Source organism: Chelonia mydas, chromosome 20 (assembly GCF_015237465.2).
Source record: "Chelonia mydas isolate rCheMyd1 chromosome 20, rCheMyd1.pri.v2, whole genome shotgun sequence".
Taxonomy (NCBI): domain Eukaryota; kingdom Metazoa; phylum Chordata; order Testudines; family Cheloniidae; genus Chelonia; species Chelonia mydas.
The window spans coordinates 18,710,967-18,733,774 of NC_051260.2; the positions used below are offsets into that span (position 1 = coordinate 18,710,967).

At 47.3% G+C, this 22,808-nt stretch overlaps 2 protein-coding genes and 1 long non-coding RNA gene across 8 annotated transcripts in view; 1 reads left to right on the top strand and 2 right to left on the bottom strand.

Annotated features, from left to right (window-relative positions):
* LPAR2 (lysophosphatidic acid receptor 2) overlaps positions 1–7,635 on the bottom strand; it is a 42,127-nt gene extending 34,492 nt beyond the window's left edge. For 3 of the 5 annotated variants that reach the window (XR_006286647.1, XM_043532512.1, XM_043532518.1), the window contains exon 1: positions 6,876–7,310. Coding sequence is in view for 2 of the 5 variants with exons in the window: in XM_043532512.1 (XP_043388447.1) it covers positions 6,876–6,933 (58 nt within the window). In the remaining 3 variants the exon portion in view is untranslated. Of the gene's footprint in view, positions 1–5,435; positions 5,516–6,875; positions 7,311–7,350 lie in introns of those variants that run through there. The other 2 variants (XM_043532515.1, XM_043532514.1) reach the window with 2 other exon arrangements.
* The window catches only part of LOC122463370, a 28,798-nt gene extending 15,519 nt beyond the window's left edge, over positions 1–13,279 (top strand). The window contains exons 4-5 of the long non-coding RNA XR_006286648.1: positions 3,927–3,937; positions 13,269–13,279. This is a non-coding gene — a long non-coding RNA (uncharacterized LOC122463370). The remainder of the gene's footprint in view (positions 1–3,926; positions 3,938–13,268) is intronic.
* Positions 11,202–22,808, bottom strand: part of LOC102944537 (GEM interacting protein) — a 39,511-nt gene continuing 27,904 nt past the window's right edge. For both annotated transcript variants that reach the window (XM_037887981.2, XM_043532511.1), the window contains 9 exons: positions 22,641–22,727; positions 21,061–21,159; positions 20,283–20,422; positions 19,729–19,917; positions 19,125–19,262; positions 18,307–18,503; positions 16,908–17,196; positions 13,934–14,054; positions 11,202–13,294 (listed from right to left, as the gene is read on the bottom strand). In XM_037887981.2, coding sequence (XP_037743909.1) covers positions 12,765–13,294; positions 13,934–14,054; positions 16,908–17,196; positions 18,307–18,503; positions 19,125–19,262; positions 19,729–19,917; positions 20,283–20,422; positions 21,061–21,159; positions 22,641–22,727 — 1,790 coding nt within the window. In that variant the 3' untranslated portion in view covers positions 11,202–12,764. The remainder of the gene's footprint in view (positions 13,295–13,933; positions 14,055–16,907; positions 17,197–18,306; positions 18,504–19,124; positions 19,263–19,728; positions 19,918–20,282; positions 20,423–21,060; positions 21,160–22,640; positions 22,728–22,808) is intronic.

A 22,808-nucleotide genomic window follows, 5' to 3' on the forward strand; every position in this document is an offset into this window, starting at 1 on the left:
CACCTAGGTGGTGCAACTTGGAAATTGAGAACTAATCCAGCTCAGTTCATGAGTTCTGCAGGAATTGCAGTGCACATAGATACATCTTCATGCAATCCTTTGGAAGTGCTTAGGACTCTGGAATGGACTCCGCTGAACTCATGGCTGCAGCAAGAAGCCTTTTGAAGTTTATTACACCCATTTCAAACAAGTCAATAAATACATTTGAACATCAAATAGAAAACATTTGGGTTTATGTATTTTACTGTAGAGGACATTCAACTTCTTTAATAATTGTAACAGCTTATCAGAACCCCCATTTCTTTCCCTTACCCCCATATTCTCCCTCTTTAAACTAGAGAGAACAACATGCCCCTGTCTCATGGCTGAATTGGGCTCATTTACTTCACATTTGCAGAATGCTTTAAGTTCCTCAGATGGGAGGTGCTAAGTGACTGCATCATCCCTGCATCTGACCCTGCTCTAGCCACACTGAAATGGAGGGCTATCACTAGTTCCTCCTCACATCTGCAGCCTCCAGGGAAAATGAAACTGGAGCAAGTTGATGCATTTCCCAGGGAGACCAACTCAAGGAGCATCCCCACGTGCCAGCTCCAAGATGGGCAAAGATAGTGGACACAAAACTACCCATAAAAGGATTAATGTATCAACTGGCAAGCTAGGGCTGCTCTTGGTGGTACTATGGCATTCATTGCTTGAGAGGATTTGGCCATTTGCTGGGTATTTGGGGAAATGCTTATGAATTCTGAAAGATTAATTATTGTTGGGCAAATTATTATTTAATGAACCGTGGCTGCATCCACACAGATACCATGGATGTCAGGAAGGACTGAATGCAGGGCATTCATGACCAAGGATGAAAGTCACTCCTGTACAGCATAAACCTCACGTACCCCCCTTAGCACTCACTTGCTTACTGTGAAATCCAGCATATTAATACACACCATAATAATCAACTTCACTCCGTCACTGCAGACAATGGAGTCACCATTAGAGATTGATTCGTCTTGGCCAGCCAAGAGGGCAGATTTAAGATTGCTGGGTGCAAGCGAGACTTACAAAATAACAACACCCTAACACAGAGGTGGACAAACTATGGCCTGCGGGCCACAGCCAGCCCGCAGGACTGTCCTGCCTGGCCCCTGAGCTCCTGGCTGGGGAGACTAGCCCCCGACCTCTCCCCTGCTGTCCCCCCTTTCCCGCAGCCTCAGTGCGCTGCGCCGCCGGCGCTCTGGCCCGCCACTCCTGCTCTGAGCGGCATGGCAAGGAGGCAGGGGGCGCCAGGGGGCAGTCAGAGGACAGGGGGCAGTTGGATGGGGCAGAGGTCCTGGGGGGTGGGTGGTCAGGGGACGGGGAGGTTGGATAAGGGGTGGGGTCCCGGGGGGGCGGGGGTGTGGATAGGGGTCGGGGCAGTTAGGGGACCAAGATCAAGGCGGTTGGATAGGGGGTGGGAGTCCCAGGGGGCCTATCAGGGGGCAGGGGTGTGGACAAGGGTTAGGGGGTGGGGTCCCGGGGGGCAGTTAGGGGCAGGGGTCCCAGGAGGGGGCAGTCAGGGGACAAGGAGCGGGGGGTTGGATGGGGCAGGGGTTCTGAGGGGGGCAGTCAGGGGGCAGATAGGGGGTGGGGTCCAGGTTGTTTGGGGAGGCACAGCCTTCCCTACCTGGCCCTCCATAAAGTTTTGCAACTCAGATATGGCCCTGGGGCCAAAAGTTTGCCCACCCCTGCCCTAGCAGTTCGGTTAAAAAAAAGAGTAACTCTGTTAGCTATGAATACACAGCAGGTTTGATCCTCACTGGGTCTGCTAGAGGGAATCCCGATCACAAGCACTGGCACAGTGCATTACAATTATTCATCAAAAAATGCATTTTGGAAGTGCACTATTTGTTATCCAGTAATCCCCAGTTTTAAACACGTCAGACATGCACTCCCGGGAGCAGAACCAATACCCCATGAGTCAGGTGACTAGACACACATCAAGAATAGTGATTAGTCAAAGAACAATTTCCCAGAGGCTGAAAATTATTTGCATGAACCACCTGGCAAAGTATGAATAAGAACGTTTGGATCAAGTTGCAAATTGCTTGCAAAGAGAAAAAAAGGTCGACCTTTCCAATGCACATTCAGCCTGATGCTGTACCTTTGAAGCCAGTGGGAGGATTGCCATTTATTTCAATAGGAGCAAGTTCGTTATTCCACAGCAAATAATTCAACCAGCTCCTGCAATAACCATTTAGCCTTGCTCACAGACTTCTAGCTATAGTGAGAATCAAATATCCCTGGGAAGAAGAAAGTATTCCTGCCGTTCTAAGGGGGTGCCAGGCAGACTAAAGGTCTTATAAAGCCTTTTACGATTTTCTCTTTCCTGGCGACAGGAAGAGAGCTTTCAGAGTAACAGCCGTGTTAGTCTGTATTCACAAAAAGAAAAGGAATACTTGTGGTACCTTAGAGATGAACCAATTTATCTGAGCATAAGCTTTCGTGAGCTACAGCTTATGCTCAAATAAATTGGTTAGTCTCTAAGGTGCCACAAGTACTCCTTTTGTTTTTAGGAAGGGAGCTGAGTCCCTCCTTGCCAAAGAATCCATGAGGGAAGAACTGCAAGCTCTTTGTCTCTACAAAGAAAAAAAGTGAATGCTACAGTTGGCACCTTAGTTAGCTAAGACTCTACTACCATCTGAGCATTTAGAACATTAGAGCTGAGACTTCTAAATTCACTTTTATTGTAGGAGGGAAACCTTCTGGGCCATAATGTTGCATGAATGTCTCAGTGTTAGGATCTTTTGTGCATGACGTTCTCAAAGGCATTTTAAACATATTCGGGGGGGGAGACAGACAGTGTTATTTAAACAACAGCTCTTACTCCTGTAAGCATCCACTTGACATGCGGTGCATGTGCGTGTGCAGTAGCTAGGTCAGAGATGGGCTGACATGAGCCCAGGAGGCCTGGTGCTGCTCCCACTGAAGTCAGCAGTAAATTGTCTAAGAGGCCCCTTGCCTATGAGTCTCTGTCAGTGCCATTGTTGGGTGCAGTATGAATTATGGGTCCATACTGGCAGGGTCTCTGCTGGCTTCTAGGTACCAAACACCAACAGATTAAGATATTCCTGGTAAAGCCCCAGGTTCTGATCAGATAGCAGCTCTCTGCTTTACGTAGAGGGGATGAGGGTGTTAAAGGCAAATGGCTTAGAAGTGCTAATGGTTTCAAGGACCTTACTTTTGAATGAAGTAGGTTCATAGGTAATGTAAGAAGCTGAGCTGCCCATTTCCAAGGCCCCTTCTTTTGGGCAGTTTTAGAAAATATCCCGTATGTAAGCCAGACTCTCAGCTGGTCCATGCAGATAACAAGAAATAGTGACATATAGCAGGGGCCAGAAGAAAGAAGGGTCTGAGCCCCATAGAGCCCTGAGCTCCCAAAGAGAGCTGTAGGATTTTGTTTCCCCTGGACCCTGCTTTGTAGGAACTGTTATATCTGAGAAGGATCTGGGATCCTTGATAGCCCCTTTGGCAAACCCCACAGGGCTTTGCCCTCAAGGTGGTGGTATCAAGTGCTTTGTGTGGGGCCCCATCTCCACAAGGGAACACAGTCAGATTGGACAGGCTGCCTGGAGAGCCCCATTCTTTGGAGGAAGTGACACAGGGATAGCCTTCCTGAAGCCCCAGGTACGGATCTGCCCCAACCCTTCCTGCTGACAATTAAAGACCTGACTATCAGAAGATAAGTCAGGAAACTCTGACTGAGGTTCCCTGATCCCTGCCTCAATTAACTCACAGATGCTCCTTCAGGAACAGGAGGCAGAGCCTTAATTTATTTAAACACAAATGCCAGAGAACAAACAACAAAGCAGTAGGCAGCAAATCCATGAGAAACTACAAATACCAGTTCATTCTGAAGTGTCCCTGCCTGCCCACTTAAGCTGAACGTGAAGAGGGAAAGATGGTGAAATTCAGTCTGGCATTGAGACATTTAAAACTGGCCTGGGAAAAGGTTGGCCCTGGAGAGGACCTCGTCTGGAACACGCCTGCAGCGGCCCCTGGCAGGAGAATGGAATTTTCAACCAAGCCTGAAGGATTTAGGTGCCCAGTTTGAATGAAAGTGGATAGCAGAGGCTTCTTTGAAAATCCTGTCTACGTGCCCTGCTAGATCCTTTCCATCTAGCTCTAGTTTCTATGGGATCCTGTTACTGGTTTAATGTAAGTGACTCTAGTTCAGTGGTTTTCAACCTGTGGTCCACGCACCCTGAGGGTCCTCAGACTATCTAAGATTTCCAAAGGAGTCTGCACGTACATTTGAAATTTTTTAAGGGTCCATAAATGAAAGAAGGTTGAAAACCTTTGGTCTAGTTGATATTCATGGAAGATGGGAACACGTGTAACTGAGGGGAGGATTTGGCACACAATCCACATTTTTCTGCTGCACACAGCAGCTACTAATGGAGTATTAAGTTTAAAAGGTCATTAATCTGCTCAATCATACCCCACACACAAATACTGATCCCAAAGTCAAATCCAAACAACACAGGCCCAGGCTCTGCCCCCGTAGCTTGTGGAGTTGCTTCACATTTACACTGGTCTCAATGAGAACAGAATTTGGCCCTCTGGGTAGGGGAAAAATAGAATTAGGGCCTGATCCTAGACCCACTAGAACCAAGGGAGGGAGTCCCATTTATTCAATGGGCATTTAATCCGGGCCCCTAATGCACTCACTCAATGTCAATGGCAGAGGGGAGGGGGAGAAAACTCAGGTTTCCAGGTGAGATGTGTAAAGAGAGGAAGCCTGAGGAACACAGGAAGTTATACCAGCCTAGCAACTGTTACCTGCACCGCTGCTTCAAGGCCAAGAAGCTCATCAAGTGAGCAGCCCCTTGGGTGTGTCTGCCTCTCTCACAGGCCCTCGTGCACCGGGCTCCCTTCCTGATGGCCCTGGAATCCACATCCAGCCTCTCTCAGCTCTAGTGGGAAGCGGCGCCTGCATGGGACATCTCTGCCCATCAGGAATGGATTCTGGTGGGAAGAGGGGGTTCTGGCCCCCCAATAGGGATCCAACTACCCCCCTGTTTAAGGATCTTGTAGTTAACAGAGGATCCAGTAGTGATGGCACTGTGATCACAAGGATTGGGTTGTAATTGTTTTAAAATAAATAGTTAATTGGAAAATTTTTTTTAAAAAACCCCGCTATTATATGAATAATTAACTTTATCTGAGCCAGTTACTAGCTGCTTTCCCTTCCATTGAAAGGTTTAGTAGCCGACATTTGCTGAATATGTCAAGACATAACTGTGTTAGGAGGTTTGGGAACGGGAAATGTGCCAAGCAGAAACAAAAATTTTTTTTACTTTTTGCTGATAAAGTCCCTCCCCCCCATCACAGCAGGAGTCAGTAGCCAGGAATAGGAGCCCCAGGTCAGGAACCAGAGTCAAGGGTCAGGGCCAGGTTACCTGGAACAAGGCAAGGCTGGAACAAGCAGCTAACAGCCAGGAACAAAGGCTTTGAACAACCACCACTGCTCCAGCTGCCGGGTGTAAGCTGATCTGTGGACTCTTCCCACCAATCAGGCAGGGTAGCCAATCAAACAGTCCACTACAGGCCAGCTGTGCTGGTTAGGTTGCTGGAAAACTGAGTTTCCTGATTCCTGACACCAAGTCTCAGAACTATGGCCCCTTTTTGGTCACATTTCACCTTCTATTTAACCTCACAATTTTAATAGATAGTTGAATTTTCCTAATCTATCAGATTCAGTTTCTTTAACCCAATTGCTGCATCACAATGATGGTGCCAGGAGGCACCCAGCCTGGAAACAAGGTCTCCAGTTGTGAAACCCTCAGGCCTTTAATTCACTTTATGATAAGAGGGTCATTGAGCACTGCTGAGATTCAGAAGTTTCTTCATTGGCTGGATTAGGTGGTTGTATTATCCTGAATTAATATTGACTGATGAAAACAAGCTCAAAGCAAGAGGTTTGTTTCTTGATGGTTTGGCTGATAAAAGTCTCCTTGTTAAGGTTACTAGGGCTTTACCTCCCCATGATCTGTAAACCTATCGTAACTGCATCCCCTAGGAACCAGCTCAGAGCCACAGGGTCAGAGAGCAGCTGCCTGGAAAACAGCTAGCAGCAGATAGGCCAATACACAAGGGATTCTCTGCCACTGCTTTGAAATGGGACATGAGCATGAGACCTGGCTGGGGACAATTCCACTTCATAGTCTTATCCAGGACTGTGAATTATGTCCTGCAATACACACTTGAGGACCAATCCTTTAAAGTAGAAACAAGGCACCAAAGACAGGAAGGAGTCTAGGAGCACAATGCTTCCCTGTGTGAATTAGTTTGAGCTCTTACATTTCAACTTCGAAGAACAAAATAAATAAATATTAGATACATCTGAAAAAACAAAGTCTGGAGGACACCCAAGGCCCCCAAGCTTGCTGGCCCAGAATAATCAAGATTTCCCTGCAGCCGCAACCATTGATGCCCTCACAATCAATCTAGCTGTTAACACAGTAAGACCTCAAAATGGCCCTTGGGGCTGTATGAAAAAGACTGAGTTAAAGCCCATTGCCAGACTAGTCTCTGTGTGTCCTGTTACCGGGTCTACTGTTAAAACCAGCATGCTTTAGCGCCATCTTGTTATACCAGACTTTCCCAGCTGAGGGCAGATATTTCGAGGGCTGGAGCTTGCCTTAGTCCCCTTTGAAAATCCCCTGTACTAGAAAAAAAAAACCCAAACAACCACCACAACCAACAAAATCCTAGCATTTATACAACTCTTTTCAGCAGTGGATCTCAAAGCACTTTATCACCATAGGAATTTGAGGTTGGTCTGTTCTCTGCAATCTGTTCACCAGGGTTTTGGCTAGTCTGAGTTTCAAATGACTTACTGCGTGCAGTAGCTGACACCGTTGTGTGAGATAGCTGGCGGGAAAGCGCATCTTCCATTTTTTGGAGGGAAGCGTCTGAGGTAGAGGAGAGGAGACTGACAGCAGGCTGCCATTACTGTTTTATGTAATATATTTTAAAAAATAAGGTGGTTACAAAAGACAAAAATCTTCTTGCCTTAATCAGAACTCCACCACAATGGGGAAGAGGCTTCCATCACCACCCAAGGGATGCTGTTCCCTAGCGAGTTCAATCTCTCTGCTAGGAAGTGGTGCCTGTGATAGCTGACTCAGCCTGGATTTTCCATCACTCAATTTCAAAAGCAGAAGCAGAATAAGTGCCACTCACAGCCCCTGCTGGAGTCCTGTGAGAGGTAAATCAAGGCAGAGGATGGGCCTCAGTCTCAAAGGAAAGGCAATTGCATACTCTGCCTTCTCTCCCCAGTCTCTTTTGGGTTGTAATAAAAGTGTGACTCACCAAAAAGCTGTAAAAGATGGACATGTGTTGCTTGGACTCAGTCACCTGACCTGGGTCAATGTCACATGGCTAGGTCAGCATCCATAGTCAAAGAGGCCTAACACAAAAAATGCAAGCACTTAGATACCACAATGACAGGGATGGATGGATAGACAGATTAGCTAGAATGATTTTGGACCCCTCTTTCTGTCTGGGAGTCTGTCCAACTGTGTTCAGACCCTCTCAGATCCCCAGTGAGAGGCAGCTAAGTTTAATTAGAAAACCCTTCTCTGTAGCAACATATTTAAACTGCCCCTGCCCCCCCGCTGTTCCTCAGACGTTCTTGTCAACCGCTGGAAATGGCCCAACTTGATCATCACTACAAAAGGTTCCCCCCCCCCACCCCCTGCTCTCCTGCTGGTAATAGCTCACCTTGCCTGATCACTCTCGTTACAGTGTGTATGATAACACCCATTGTTTCATGTTCTCTGTGTATATAAATCTCCCCACTGTATTTTCCACTGAATGCATCCGATGAAGTGAGCTGTAGCTCACGAAAGCTTATGCTCAAATAAATTTGTTAGTCTCTAAGGTGCCACAAGTCCTCCTTTTCTTTTTATGGATACAAACTGAATATGGCTGCTACTCTGAAACCATATTTAAACTGAGTGACTCATCCTGTGAGGGGAGACTATGAAGAAAATGCCTGCATGTGGCAGTGATTACAGCTAACTGGTTTAAATTATGTGGCCTGCGGATGGTAGTTGAGGGGGAAATGCACAGCATCTTCAGGCTGCCTTTGGTAATGCATTCTGCTTCCTGTCTGTGCTGGAAAGGCTATTGCAATTAATGCTCTAATCTGCTGGTTTGTTAGCTCAGAGTAATGCTGTGGGGGATGGGACTGGAATGATCACTCTTCGCACCCCACAGGGAGAAGAGGCAAAATACTGATTTAGATGCTTCACTTGTTTGTCAGAAGGGCTTTGGTAGCTGGATAGTAGGGGAATTTGGGCAGGATCTTTTTTTTTTTGTGATTAATGATTTAAGATGGAAACCTTGAATTTAGATTAATTTGTCCCCATGGAATCAACGCCTAGAGATCCCTGCAGCATCTCTAAAAGATATACACTGCTGCCCTTCCCTCCACTGCAGCTGTCATGGGTCATTTGCAGCTTGTTTCTTGGTTACACTGAATAAGGAAGAAACAAAGATAAGCTGGATTTTTGCCCCCAAACCCAAGAGGTAGTCAGCTGCTCCAGGCCTTTACTTGTGACCTCCATTCTTTAACATCATGCAACCGTGAGGAAAATCATGAATGGTGTGGAGAAAGTGAATAAGGAAGTGTTATTTACCCCGTTCACATAGCACAAGCACCAGCAGGTTTAAAATAAACAAAAGGAAGTAGTACTTCACACAATGCATAGTCAACCTGTAGAACTCATTGCCAGAGGATGTTGTGAAGGCCAAAAATATAACTGGGTTAAAAAGTTAATTAGATAAGTTCAGGGAGGGTTGGTCCATCAATGGCTATTAGCCAAGATGGTCAGGGATGCAACCACATGCTCTGGATGTCCTTAGCTTGTGACTGACAAAAACTGGGACAGGATGACATGACATGGAGTCCTGTTCTGTTCATTTCCTCTGAAGCATCTGGCACCAGCCATTGTCACAAGACAGAATACTGAGCTAAATGGACCATTGATCTGAACCAGTGTGGCCATTCTTATGTTCTTAGGGGGTCATTTCTTTTTATTCCTGTAATTTGATCAGACAGGGAACAAAGGCAATCCCATAGACATATCACAGTAAGAACTGACTGCATCTCCAGGGATGCTAACTGGGAAAACTTAAAACATCATGGAGTGAATAGCTTTTTAAATGTTTCTCTAAGGCACGCAGCAAACCCACCACAAGTGGGAAAGATTTGCCTGACCATCCATCCATACTGAAGGATTCTCCCTCCACGTATGAGAGTTTTGGCAGTGCTGGAGCCCTGGATGGAAAGACAGCCCTGACACTGATTTTACTGAATAAATATCAATAAATATCAGCCCTGCAGAAAGCAGTGAGCAATGTGGATTTACTAGAGAACAGTGAGCACATTTTCCCAAGCAGCATTGTTGTATTTATTGGAATGGCTGAAGGAAAACCAGAGGGCATAGCTGGATGGCAGAAATTGTACCGTTTCGATTAGGCAAAGGCTTCAAAGCTTCCCCTACAAGGAGTAGCATATGCATCAGCTCCAGTAGCATATGCTTTTTCACACAATGCCCAAGTAACCTGTGGAGCTCACTGCCACATGATATATTTGAGGTCAAGAGTTTAATAGGACTAAGGAAAAGGTTGAACCCTTAAGAATATGTGCCAGCTAGTTATGCTAGATTATCTGTTCAGCCTTGTATTTAGCTGTGACATTGAGTGCCTTTTCCAGACCTGAGGACGAGCTCTGTATAACTTGAAAGCTTGTCTCTCTCACTAACAGAAGTTGGTCCAATAAAATATATTACCTCACCCACCTGGTCTCCTAATTTCCTGGGACCAACACGGCTACAACAACACTGCATATAAGGAAAATCTTGGACATTTACAGGGATAACAAGAATAACCAGCATTATAGCGTGGATTAAAAATAACCAAGACTTGTAGAAGGACCATAAAGTGTCCTTTTTCAGGCAGGAGCCTCAACATCTCTCTGTCAGGAGGGTACTTCCCCTGCGGGCAGCTTATACCATTGCTGCCTTCTGTAGGGTTCCTGTATTTCCCTCTGAAGCAGCTGGGTTGGGCTACTATCAGATATGGGATACTTGTCTAGTTGGACTCCTGGTCTGGCAATTTCCATGTTCCCAGAGAGAGAGTGAATCTTCAAAAGCTGTAATAGGAGTCTAGGGAATTGGCTGTATTACTATCTTCCTGGGTCTAGCGTTTGGGTGTGCCTCAGTTTACCCATCTGTAAAATGGATTAAATTATAGTGACCTGTCTCTGCAAAGTACTTGCAGATCCTAGAATGAAAAGTGCAAAATAGAATAATTTAATTTGTTAAAAATAAACACTGAGGTCAGAAGGGCTGTGTGTGTTAGGAAATCAGTATGAAGTAGTGCTGTAGAAAGGCTGCATTTGTTCAGAGCAGCATAGGCAGCCAATAGACACAGTAGCTGCAGGGAAATAGAACACTAGCAGTTAAATGGTCATGTCGACTCTTGGGTGCCATCTGGTGGACACGAGGGCAGATCCTTAGCTGGAGTTAATTGTCATAGTTCCATTGAAGTGATGACAATTTACATTGGCTAAAGATCTGTTCCACAGAGTCCATGAAAAATTCGCTCAGTGGCATATTTTCTGGATTTAAATCCTACCACGATCAAAATGGGCTTAATGTATTTAAACACTGTTAGATAAAAAAAATTGCCTGGGCAGATGTGAGCTGCCTTGTGGCTCTTGTTTACTGGAATCTATTTGACAGATTTGTAAAGTACAGAATTCATAAGGTGCAGCCTGATGGCAGCCTGTACGTGTCATACAGGGTATCCTAGCTCAGGCTGGAGACTTAGCCTTGTGCTCTCATGGTGTAGGAGGGCTGTGGAGACAGCACCTCATCCTGTAAAATTCAATTCAAACGTGAGGCAAGAAAGGAAAATCTGGGTTACCTTCTCCTTCCAGCTCTTGCAGAATGTCTTGACTTATCTGTTTCAGTCCCTTAGATGGTGAGCTCTTCAGCATAGAGACTGTCTTTAATTTTTGTCTTATAAAGGGTTGAGGGCACAGTTGGCACAAACCAAATAATGACAACAGGCCAACAAACGTCCAGCCAGGGATTTCACAAATGCTCATTTAACAAACAAACAGGACACAAAGAACTTGTAATAAAGCTCCCTAACACTTACTACAGAAATTTTATTAAAAGATAATTTAATATTCAAGAATACAAAGCAACATATTAACATTAAATACACATCTTTTGAGGCATGATGTGGAGTGAGTGGGTGATTTCCCCCATTTTCTGGCCCAAGCTCTACAACTGCTGGGAGTAAATCCTTAGCGTTTCTTTTAGGATCTTGTTAAGAAACAGGAACAAATAAAAAGATCAGGGATAAGGAAAGAGAAAAAAGAAGGTGGCCAACATTATCAGAAGAAAGAGAGAGATGCTGAGCAGACTTGGAGAGATGTAATATTAGCTTTAACCATTTGCTAATGGCTTCCTGGTTCAGACACAAGTAGCTCAACAGCTGCTCACTATTGGAGAAATTCACCCTTATGCAAAAGGAGCTTAAATTGGTGGCCAGTCCTTGCACTGCCCTCTGCACAAGGGTGAATTTCACCCTGTACATAACTAGAAACCAAGAAAATCCATATCTGTGGATTGCAGTGTGCACCCTATTACCATAAATCACCCCACGTAGCTACCCATCATTTTATTTTACATATTTCAGTGTTAGCTCATTACATAATAGTCATGTATTCATCTGGGGCCTAATCTTGAGATCTTTACTCAGACAAACATCACATGGACTTAGTTTGGTTCTGACACCATCAGAATAGGGCTCCATGTGAATAATCAATGTGCAGGGCAGGAAGGGGAGGGTGTTGTCTTAATGTGATCCTGATATGGAAGATGTTGAGAACCACCAAAATACAGACTAGTCTTGCTTTGGATTAGTGAAAATGTGCCCTTCTGTAATGGGTTCAAGGGATTATGTTTGTGAGACAACAGTTAGAGATGCTAGAGAGTGAGGGGTCTGTTGGAAAAGCAGAGAGATGGAATTAAGATAAAGTAACACACTGAGGCTGCTCACTGGGTGGCACAATCTCTTCTCTTTCCTAAAAGATACATGCTTTTTATCTGTGTTTATAGAAAATAGAAATTGCAGCAGTAGAAGCCCCAGGACCCCCAAACCATATCAACACACACTGCTTCACTGGATTTGTGCTGAAAAATGAGGGATGTTGGGAATTAAATTAGTGGAGGCCTGTAGCTTCAAGAAAGTGACCATTTGTGAGTGTTTCCTCCAATGGCCTAATCTTTACAGTCATTTCCTCTCTGCCTAGGTATCCGCGGCCAAGTAATCTGTGCTCTCTCTGTACTGCCTAGATTATTCATCACACTGTGCTAAAATGTGTATCACACAGAACCCATCCCTTGCAGAAAAATTCCTGGCACTAGTGACAGATGTTTGCTTTCCATGAACAGAGCAATAAGTCCTCTGGACTTATTTCTGAATGGTCTCTTGGAGTTTGCTAAACAGTAAAAAAAAAAGGAAATTCTGGGCTGACCCACAGCCTGCCTGATGATTCATAGCAGAGGTCTTTCCTGCAGGCTCCATCCCTAACAGAGATGCTAGGATTGGGTCCTCATCTCATCCCCTTCTCTGTCCCCACCATTCAGCAGGCAGCACTTGGCGGCAGTGCAGGTCTGTCTCACTTTCCAGCAGTGCACTCCTCATTGTTCGCAAAGGTTTTCCTGGGATGGTGTCCCCAGGTGAGGGTTTTGTTCGGGTTCAGTGCAGTCTGTGCTTGTCCTTTCCAGAGAAACTTGAGGGGACCCTGTCGAAGTGTTGTTGGTTTGAAACTTGGAGACCATCCTGGCAGTTTCCTGGGTGATCTCAAAATGTCTGAGTTGCTGTTTTCCTCCAGAACGTCGCTGCAGTGTGCTGGGCTCTGGTGAGCTACTCCTGCTGCTGCCTTTCTTCTCCAGGTCTTCCTTTGTCATGGGGCTGCAGTCTGCAGGATTGCCTTCTGCATCGGCCTCCATCAGAGGGCTAGACAGAGCAGCAGCCATCAAGGACAAGCTGGAAGGTTTGTGAATGACTGGCCTCATTTTGGCCTGTGCAGGTCGAGAATACTTCACAGGCTGCCGGCTGAAGTACCCCCTGGGTTGCGTCCCTAGAACTGAATCAGAATCTGGGTCTGGCTTTTCGTGCACTGATTCCTCAAGGTCCTCCAGCTCAGAGCCGTCATTTCTATTCAAATCTGAACAAAACATTAGAGAGTTATTTTAAGATGAGGTTCCCCCTCAACCTAGAGCAGTGGTGGGCAACCTGTGGCTGACGGGCCGCAGGTTGCCCACCACTGGCCTAGAGCATGCGGCCTAGCTAATGTGACAAACTGGACAAGTACAAATCCCTGGACAAACATACAAGTGGAGGCCATTCCCCTGTTCAGTCCTGGGGACTGAGCTGCCACTCTTAATGCTGGTGTAAATCAGGAGTAATTTCAGAGACATGGTGGGAAATGGGTGCAAGTGAGGGGAGATCAGGCGCTGTGTTCTCAAGCCTGTGAATCCTGCCTACAGCACTTTAGAGAATCGACTCTGGCAGGTAACTCTAGGCCTCCTGGCCTCTAGCAGCAGGGCTTGTGCGGAGTGAAGGAAAACCCCTTCCTGAGAAGGGCTCATAATACACTGAAACTTGGTGGCATGCTAGCCCGGTGACTGTGATGGAGTGGGCTGCCTAGACAGAGGAAAGTGGCAGAGCGATGCCATGCCTTACCCCATACACAGGGACACACGCAGAGACAGGCAGACACAAAGAAGTTGTGAAAGTTCAGTAAACACAGATCAAGCCAACCCAAAACCTGCTCCATGAACATGTGCCCCTGCTTGACATTTACCTAGGGGATCTGTGCTCAGGGGACTGTGGGCTCCCTCCATTGTCAGCTCATTGATGGCTTCACTGGAAGATGACTTATCAGACACGTAGCCCTCACTTGAATCATGCTTGAAGGAGAAACTCTGTTGGAAAAAGCCAGGACTGTGAACCTCTTTAGACAGGGCTCTCCTTTCAGATTAATTACAATATGCAATTCCCTGAATGTTGCAGTAGCCAAGGGAACAAAGATAATTGGCTAATGGTAAAAATATCTCGATCTCCAAGACTCCATTTCAGCTTGCCCAATGCAAAAGCACAGTGCTAAAGCTGGCTCAGCATGAGAGGGAGAGGCCTCTTAGAGCTGGGGTTAGGACCCCGTTTTACTGGGTGCTGCACAGACACAGAATGTGGACAGTCCCGCCCTGAAGAATCTAACTAGAGAAAGGCTGTGAGGTGAAACAGTGCGGAGGTGATTTGCCCAAGGCCACACAACTGGTCAGAGCCAACAACAGAACAGGTGTCCCAAGTGCCAAATCAGCACTCTGCCCATTGAACTATACTGCCTGCCACAAAAGGCACCACAAGAGCAGGAGTTGCTTTCTGGCAGGAGAAACGAGACCTGTGCTAAGGTTTACATCCATGTATCCTACACACTATTAAAACAGACCATTTTAGAATGAAGAGGCAGTAGTTCTGCCTTGGAGTTGTGGGGAGACAAGGTTCACTCCCTGGGTTTATGGCACCTTCAGAAAACCCTGCATGGAAGCGCAGCCCCCTTATTTAGAGCCACCTGTTCTTTATGCTTGATATAAATCAGGAATAAGCCAATTAAAAGCTTGGTGAAGGACTGATTATGAAAATGGCACTAAATTCATGTCACCTCTCTGGTTCCCTCTGGATAGGTCACGATGCGCAGCATTAATGGGCAGCAGCCATATTATCTGTCATGCTGCGGCCTCGCTTAGTGATTCCTTTGCGAGTCCTTGTGCAGATGGACAAAGTGGGGGGAAGCAACGGAAACATAACCATTAATTACAGCAAAGTAATTACTATTAGATTGAAACAAATGAGAGCCTGAGATGGCTGCTACAGTGGGGCCCGAACATCATTGCTCTTATGGGCCCAATTCCCCATGGAAGTCAGTGTGAGTTTGTACAGAGATTGATCAAAATCTGAGCAGGGACTTCACGATTTGGCTTTATTATTATATTGAGAACTCCTATAGAACTTAATTCCCCACCCCCCAATAATTTTTTACCTTTCCTGTAGAATTTAGCAACCATCCCTGCTGTAGAATTATATCGGATGGTGTGACGGGGCATCTGCCCTGCACAAGCCCCGATAGGGTTAAAACCCAGCCTGGAGGGCTACAAGGAAACAGACAATTAGGGCTGTGGCTACACGGCTGGACCAGCCAATCAGGGCCCAGCTGGCCCATATAAAAAGGAAGATGCAGGCCAGAGCAAGGGTGTTTGCTGCAGGAAGCCCAAGGGAGGGGACTGGCTTCCTAGAGGGCTGTAGAGACTAGCACTGTGAACAGGGCTGCTAGGACTTGCAGGCCCAAGGCCCTGGAAGAGGGTGAAGGAGCCAGAAGCAGGAGCCGAAGGTGCTGGGGATGTGGGGAAGTGGTCCAGGGACTTGAGACAGACTGGTGGAGAATGAAAGGAGGGACAGCGGGAAGCTGTTATTTACAGGGTCCCTGGGCTGGGACCCAGAGTAGTGGGTGGGCCTGGGTCCCTTCCTCCCCCCACTTGCTGCTGAAGAAGCAGCCAGGCTATGGACTGCCAAGCTGCTGCAAGGAGCCACTAAACTGTTGCAGAAGGAGGCCCCTGGAAGGGGGAACTCGGATTGTGACACGGCCGGAGGGCTGTGCCATGAAGCAGAGGCAGTGAGGCTGGAACTGCAGTGGGTCTGCAGGTGGAGACAAGGACGGGAGAGCTGCCACCACCCCTGGAGGGCACACCTGCTGACCAGAGCTAATTCCCAAAATGGCCAGCAGGAGGCGTCAGTGTGGTGAGTGACCCTGTGACAGATGGTTTAAAAAAAACAAACTCGAACTAGGGAAAGGTGCTCATTCCCTATTATATTCCCTATTAGATTCATACCTATTAAATTATATTGGACTTTTCCATATGGGGAATGGAAGTCAGGTGCACTGTCAGATTAATACCTGCTTTCAGCTGGGATCACAGTCACGATAATTCCTTAGGCCTCAGTGACTGGGAACCACAGGGAAAGCAGTACCACTGCCAACAAGACATGAATGTGACAAGTAAGAAAAAGAAGCGCGCCCCCCCCCCACCCTTCTCAGTGGCCTGAGCACAGGACTGGGACACAGATACTGATCATTCAGGCTTTGACTCTCCCTGTGACCTTGGGAAAGTCACTTTCCCTCTCTCTGCCTCAGTTAACTCAGCTATAAAATGTGGGTAACACCCCTGACCGAGCTCCCAGGAGGTATTGCCCATTACCTCAAGTTTTAAAGTGCTTTGAAGAGGAAGGGTGCTAGGCCTTATCGTGAGAGATGGGCAGATGGGGAGGGCTGGAGAGGTGCTTAGCACTCAGGCTGTGTTTCTGTGCTGCTATCTAGCCACAGCTGAACTGCGCCTCCGAGGGAGGCAAGCCCAGCAGGTCTGAGCTGGGGATCCTGCTGTAACCTTCGCTATTTATATAATCATCCATTCCACGAGCTGTAAAACTATCTACTGAGAGACACAGCAATGTCCTGAGTAACGTAGTCTGGAGAAACCCACGTCTTTTCTGCAGGAATCAGATTATTTAAAATGGGCAGCAAAACACTCTCCAGAGCTGTCTGGGGAGCTGCTGAGGGATCCATAGCTTGGAATTTCTTCCAGTTCAGTCGCCCATCTGCTCTCTGAATAACCCACGGATGCCAAGTGGCTTCGCTTTCTGTAAGATCCCGTTTTCCTCGCTAATGCAACTCCCTGGGACTATAACAGGGTCACGGGGCCGAGCTCAGTGTCTCCGAGCTGTACCTCTGTGGTCACACCCTGGGCTTTCTCAGCGCTCTGCTGCTCCTCTTTGTCCTTCTCTGCCAAGGCCTCTTGCGAAGTGTTTTCATACAAAGACGGAGGCAAGTCATCCATCCCAAAGACCCTCTCGTAGCTCAGAATGAGAAACTCTACAATCTGGGCCTGGTACCCAGAGTCTACGAGGCACGACATGGAGACATCACACCCTGAGCCGGGCCGGATCAGTGTTGGCCCAAAGATTATCCCCAGGTTGTTGGGAGACATCTTGTTCTCTTCGTATCTCTGAGCCACCCTGGGAAAGGGAAACATCATGGTTAGGGGCTTCCCAGCTCTCAACCCCATTGCAGTGAGTGGGAGGGATGGAATGGGCAGGTAGTGGGGGAGCTGATGGCACCATTTCCTGGCACAGATATACATCCTGACACTGGCAGGAACTGGATGTGTGAGGGAGGGGATGAGGTTCTGGTTTCCAACGCTCAGATTCCACTGTGACCACTGTTCCCTCTAAGCTGTGCACGTGTGCGCGTATACACTGATCCTAAACCCCATGCACACGGCGAAACACCGTGCACACAGAAATTTGCACAGAAGCACAACAATTTGCACAGAAGAAATTTTTTGCACACACAGCCTGTCAAAAATTAGAGGGAACATTGACTGTGACCCAAGAAACTGCTCTGAGCTGAGTGAAAAGTGTAGCTCTAAGAAGATGCTTGGTCAGAGCTGAATGAAAGGAGCTTGGGGACATAGGCCCATGTCTCCCATTGCCCTAATGGGGATTCTGGCTCTGCACCTAGTTTAACTGTAAAGTGCCATCAGTTAAGGAGTGGCCAGACAGCTCATCTGGGACCAGGGCCTTTTTCTTCTCCCTTGTCGGGAGCTGCGAGGATCTCACCTTTCTTCTGAATAGGCTTTTCCCTCATGGCTGTCCCTTTGGGTCTAACCCTGCCCTTTCGCTGGCGAAGGAGGCTACAGACATGTCAGCACTTCAAGCTGAGGGTGTAATTCCCAGCTCTCCTCAAGTTAGTGTGCTAAACACAGAACATGGCTGCGGCAGTAGTGCAAATGGCAGAGGCTAGCTGTACTGAGCCATCGGTGCCAGACTCATCCTCGGGGCGGCTGGCCCCTCCCGCCACTTGTGCTGCTGTGGCTACGTGCTATTTTTAGCATGCTACCTCACAGAGAGCTAGCTCGAGCATGTTTTCTCAAGCTGGAAATTATACCCCAACTCCAAGTGTAGATGTGTTCTAAGAACTTGTTCTGGTACTGACCTGCCATTGTGCCAGATGCTCATCTGCGGAGCAAGATCTCTGCAGCAATCTCTTTGCAGCACTAGCATCTAACAGACCCCCTCCCCATCCAGGTAACACTAATCAGCAAGCCAGCCCCTTGTCCCAATCACCTGTACAGATGTGCAATGAGGTGTCGCAGGGTGTTGTAGTTAGTCCCAGGCAGTTTGCTCAGCAAGTCCTTCATGCTTTGAATGGGATCTGCTGAGAACCCTGAGCTGTCTCTCTTCCCTTCCCCAGGTCTCTGCAGGTCCTTGGCAAGTGCGATTAATTCATCGTAGAGCTCATACAGGAGCACTGGTCCTGACAGCTGTGGTGAGATGAGGGAGATTGTGTTACTGCAGCCTGCCTATTTGATGCTCTGGGGAAAGTCCCATGAAGGACCTTTGCTGGTGTCAGTGGCCCCGCAGTCGTGGCCCCCTTCAGCCACATGTTCCCAGGCTCATACCAACTCTTATCCCCATGATGTGCAAACTAGTGATTGGCTCCCTGATTTCACATGAACTTCTAGTGCCTGCAGAGAAGGCCCAGGCCTCGCCAGAATTGCCTTTCACATGGAATTAATAATTGGGGAAGCTCAGAAATAACCCAGGCCTGCTACTGCTCAGGGAAGCATTGGGTCTCATCTGCCCTTTATCACTGCAAGCCATGAAGCCTGGTGAGGTCAGGAGACTTCCCAGTGACCATCTTAGACAGTCACTCCCATGGCACCACAGAAGGTGAAAGTTAGGAGATTAGTGCCTGGAATTAATCCCTGATTCTACAGTAAACAGACATCAACACATCCCAGTGCCTCAAAAACCCAGCTAAGAGCAAGCCAGGAACAGGGGTTGCCACCCTCCCAGAGATGCACCAGAAACTGAAGCCAGGAGCCTGCAAGTAGCCAGGACCAGAGACTGATCCTGGCTCCTCCTGGGGATTTGCTACCCACCTCCTTCAGGAAATGCTTCAGGACGCCAGTGATGTCATGGGGAGAATGTTCTGAGAGCTCCACCAGCTCCCTCCCATTTTCAAATGCCTGGCAGAGCTTCTCCACCCGGGCCTTGGCCCCACTTATCCGATAGATCCCCTGCATTATTGAAATGGGGAAAGGGCAAGGGATCCTGGTTAGATAATGTGAGAGGAGTGGGGAGGGAAGGGCCAGGAACTAACAGGACAGCTTAATTTCTGCAGCTAAGGCCAAGAAGGGATGTGACATTGTCTCTTTCCCCCTGTGGACAGGCAACAAAGGGTGATATGCGGAGACTTGGTACCCAGCCACCCCCATGATGAGCCATTAGAAATACCAGAGCTAGAGGAAACTAGAGAGAATTTTAATTCATCTGTCTTGATGCCAGGTGACCTGTGCCAACTGCCTGGGCCACCATCAATGGTTCACCAGGAAAACCCCCTTTGTGAAGTGCTTTGAGACAAAAGCTACCAAGTAAGGGCCTGATGTGGTTCCTGTCAAAGTCAAATGGAGCGTAATCCTGGTCCCCAGCAGGAGCAGGACCAGGACCAAGCCCTGTGCTGGACTCAACCCCAGGGCTGCTCACCTGCACTCCGAGGGCACGTGCCTCGATTTCTGAGGTGCATTTCACAACTATGAATGGAACCTCTTCTGGGAAATCCCGCGGGACCTGTGTGAAGTCTATGCCAAAGAGGGGCACTCGGCTGGGCAGCTTCTTGTGGCCACAGGTGATCAGGAGGTTCTCCAGGCACTTCCTGTGGCAGGTCAGGTAGCACTGCAATGGCAGGACGATCTTGCAGTTAGGCACTAAGGACAGTTCAGCAAGGGGAAAGTGTCCAGAAGCTGCGGAAAGTGTCTCCCCCTGGGGCACATCACGGGCTCTCCCTTCTCCTGTTCCCTCCATTCCCTGTTCTACACCTCTCTGCAGAAGCGCATCATTGGGAGATACTTCCCCTTTGCCTCCCTTTCCTCCGCTGTTATGGCAGAGCAGCCTGGGGTAAGAGACAGGGAGATGGTCATGCACTGAATTGGGCCCATTCACACAGTTTTGCAGCGTGGACATGCCTGCAGTGAGATACCTTGCACAGGGGCCAGGGAGAGCTGGTTATCTACAGTCCAGAGTGTTCTGAGCTTTCTCACCTCTTCACACTCGGTGCCACTGACCATAAAGGTTTCACACTCCCTGCACTTGGACGGACCCCGCAATTTCCGCAGCCGGTGGGTCTGTGCTGCACTTGACAGAGAGATGTTCTTAAACTGACACTGGGATGATCCATTTTCTGGTGCAGCAACCATGTAAATAACAAGAAGACATTACAAAAAGTCATTCATGCCATCTAGAAATGCAAAAGAATTCGCAGCCCATTTCTCTAGACAGCTGGGCAGGTCTCTTGTCGTGCTATCTATTGGGGATGATAAGGGGTGCTTAACATAATGACTGATGGTTATTGGCTTAACTGGAGGGGGCCTGAAATAGAATTTGGGACATTGCTGCCAGATGTAAGTGAGCAGCAGTAGTATAGCTCTACTGAGGTTCAGGGCTGGAATACCATGGGGGGTTGTGGATTGGGAGGGGCATCAACAGAGCTGCTGTGGGGAGCCCAGGTTTAGAATAGCAGGGGCCTGTGGTTTTGGATTGAGGAGCATCAGCAGAGCTGTGTATGTTGGGTGGGGAGCCCTGAGCTGGAATAGCAATCGGGGGGGGCTGCAGGTCCAAATTGAGGGGCATCAGCAGAGCTGTATGGGGGTCCAGAACTGGAATAGCAGGGGGGCTGCAGGTTGGGATTTACATGCATTGACAGGACTGTGTATGGAAAGCTCCCTTTCATAAACATAACAGAATGGGGAAGCACAAGGGACGCAGGATGCTCTCCTGCTGTTTCATTTTATCAGTCATGTAGGTTTGTTTATTGCTCACCATTTTCATACGTTTGAGATGAATCTCTCTCTTCAAAATCATCCGAGGAGGACATGGTGCCTGTGGATGAAGCTTTTAGCAACATCCTGCTTTGGTGCCCTGGAGACAAGGAGGAAGGTTTTACATTATACAAAATACAAGATGTACTTTATTTACGTGACAGGTTTCAGAGTGGTAGCTGTGTTAGTCTGTATCAGCAGAAAGAACGAGGAGTACTTGTGGCACCTTAGAGACTAACAAATTTATTTGAGCATAAGCTGTTGTGGGCTAAAGCCTACTTCATCAGATGCATGCAGTGGAAAATACAGTAGGAAGAGATATACACAGAGAACATGGAAAAAATGGGGGTTGCCATACCAACTCTTAACAAGACCAACTGATTAAGGTTGGCTATTATCATCAGGAGAAAAAAAACTTTTGTAGTGATAATCAGGATGGCCCATTTCAAACAGTTGACAAGAAGGTGTGAGTAACAGTAGGGGGAAAATTAGCAAGGGGAAATAGTTTTTAGTTAGTGTAATGACTCATCCACTCCCAGTCTTTATTCAAGCCTAATTTAATGGTGTCCAGTTTGCAGTTTAATTCCAGTTCTGCTGTTTCGCATTGGAGTCTTTTTTTGAAGTTTTATTGTTGAATAATTGTGACTTGTAGGTCTGTAACTGAGTGTCCAGGGAGGCTGAAGTGTTCTCCGACTGGTTTTTGAATGTTATAATCCTTGACGTCTGATTTGTGTCCATTTATTCTTTTGCGTAGAGATTGTCCGGTTTGGCCAATGTACATGGCAGAGGGGCATTGCTGGCATATATCACACTGGTAGACGTGTAGGTGAACAAGTCTCTGATAGTGTGGCTGATGTGATTAGATCCAATGATGGTGTCCCTTGAATAGATATGTGTACAAAGTTGGCAACGGGCTTTGCTGCAAGGATAGGTTCCTGGATTAGTGTTTTTGTTGTGTGGTGTGTGGTTGCTGGCGAGTATTTGCTTCAAGTTAGGGGGCTGTCTGTCAGCGAGCACTGGCCTGTCTCCCAAGATCTATGAGAGTGAGGGATCGTCCTCTTGAAGGATGGAGTCCTCGCTTACAGACAGCCCCCCAACCTGAAGCAAATACTCACCAGCAACCACACAACAAAAACACTAACCCAGGAACCTATCCTTGCAGCAAAGCCTGTTGCCATCATGTGCCAGCAATGCCCTTTTGCCATGTACATTGGCCAAACTGGACAGTCTCTACGCAAAAGAATAAATGGAGACAAATCAGACGTCAAGAAATAGAACATTCAAAAACCAGTCAGAGAACACTTCAACCTGCCTCTGTGTGTGTGTGTGTCTGTCTATATATATATATATATATATATCTTCTTACTGTATTTTCCACTGCATGCTTCTGATGAAGTGGGCTTTAGCCCACAAAAGCTTATGCTCAAATAAATTTGTTGGTCTCTAAGGTGCCACAAGTACTCCTCATTCTTTCTTTTATTTATGTGTTGCACATTATAGAAAAAATAAAGCTCCAAATCACATTTAATTTCTGTTGAAGTTTTTTTGTTAGTATGAATATGAAAGTGCCATTCTTCTCACCTGGGCTAGAGGTGGGAGAGTCCAGGGAGCGGGATTCGCAACTCCCACCCAGGCTTTCTGTGTCACTGTAGAAGGATTTGTTTACACCTGTAAAAGGTGAAGTAAAAAAGACAGATCATCTCAACACACTGACTAATGTCTCAGCAGCAGTTTCTAAATGTACAATCT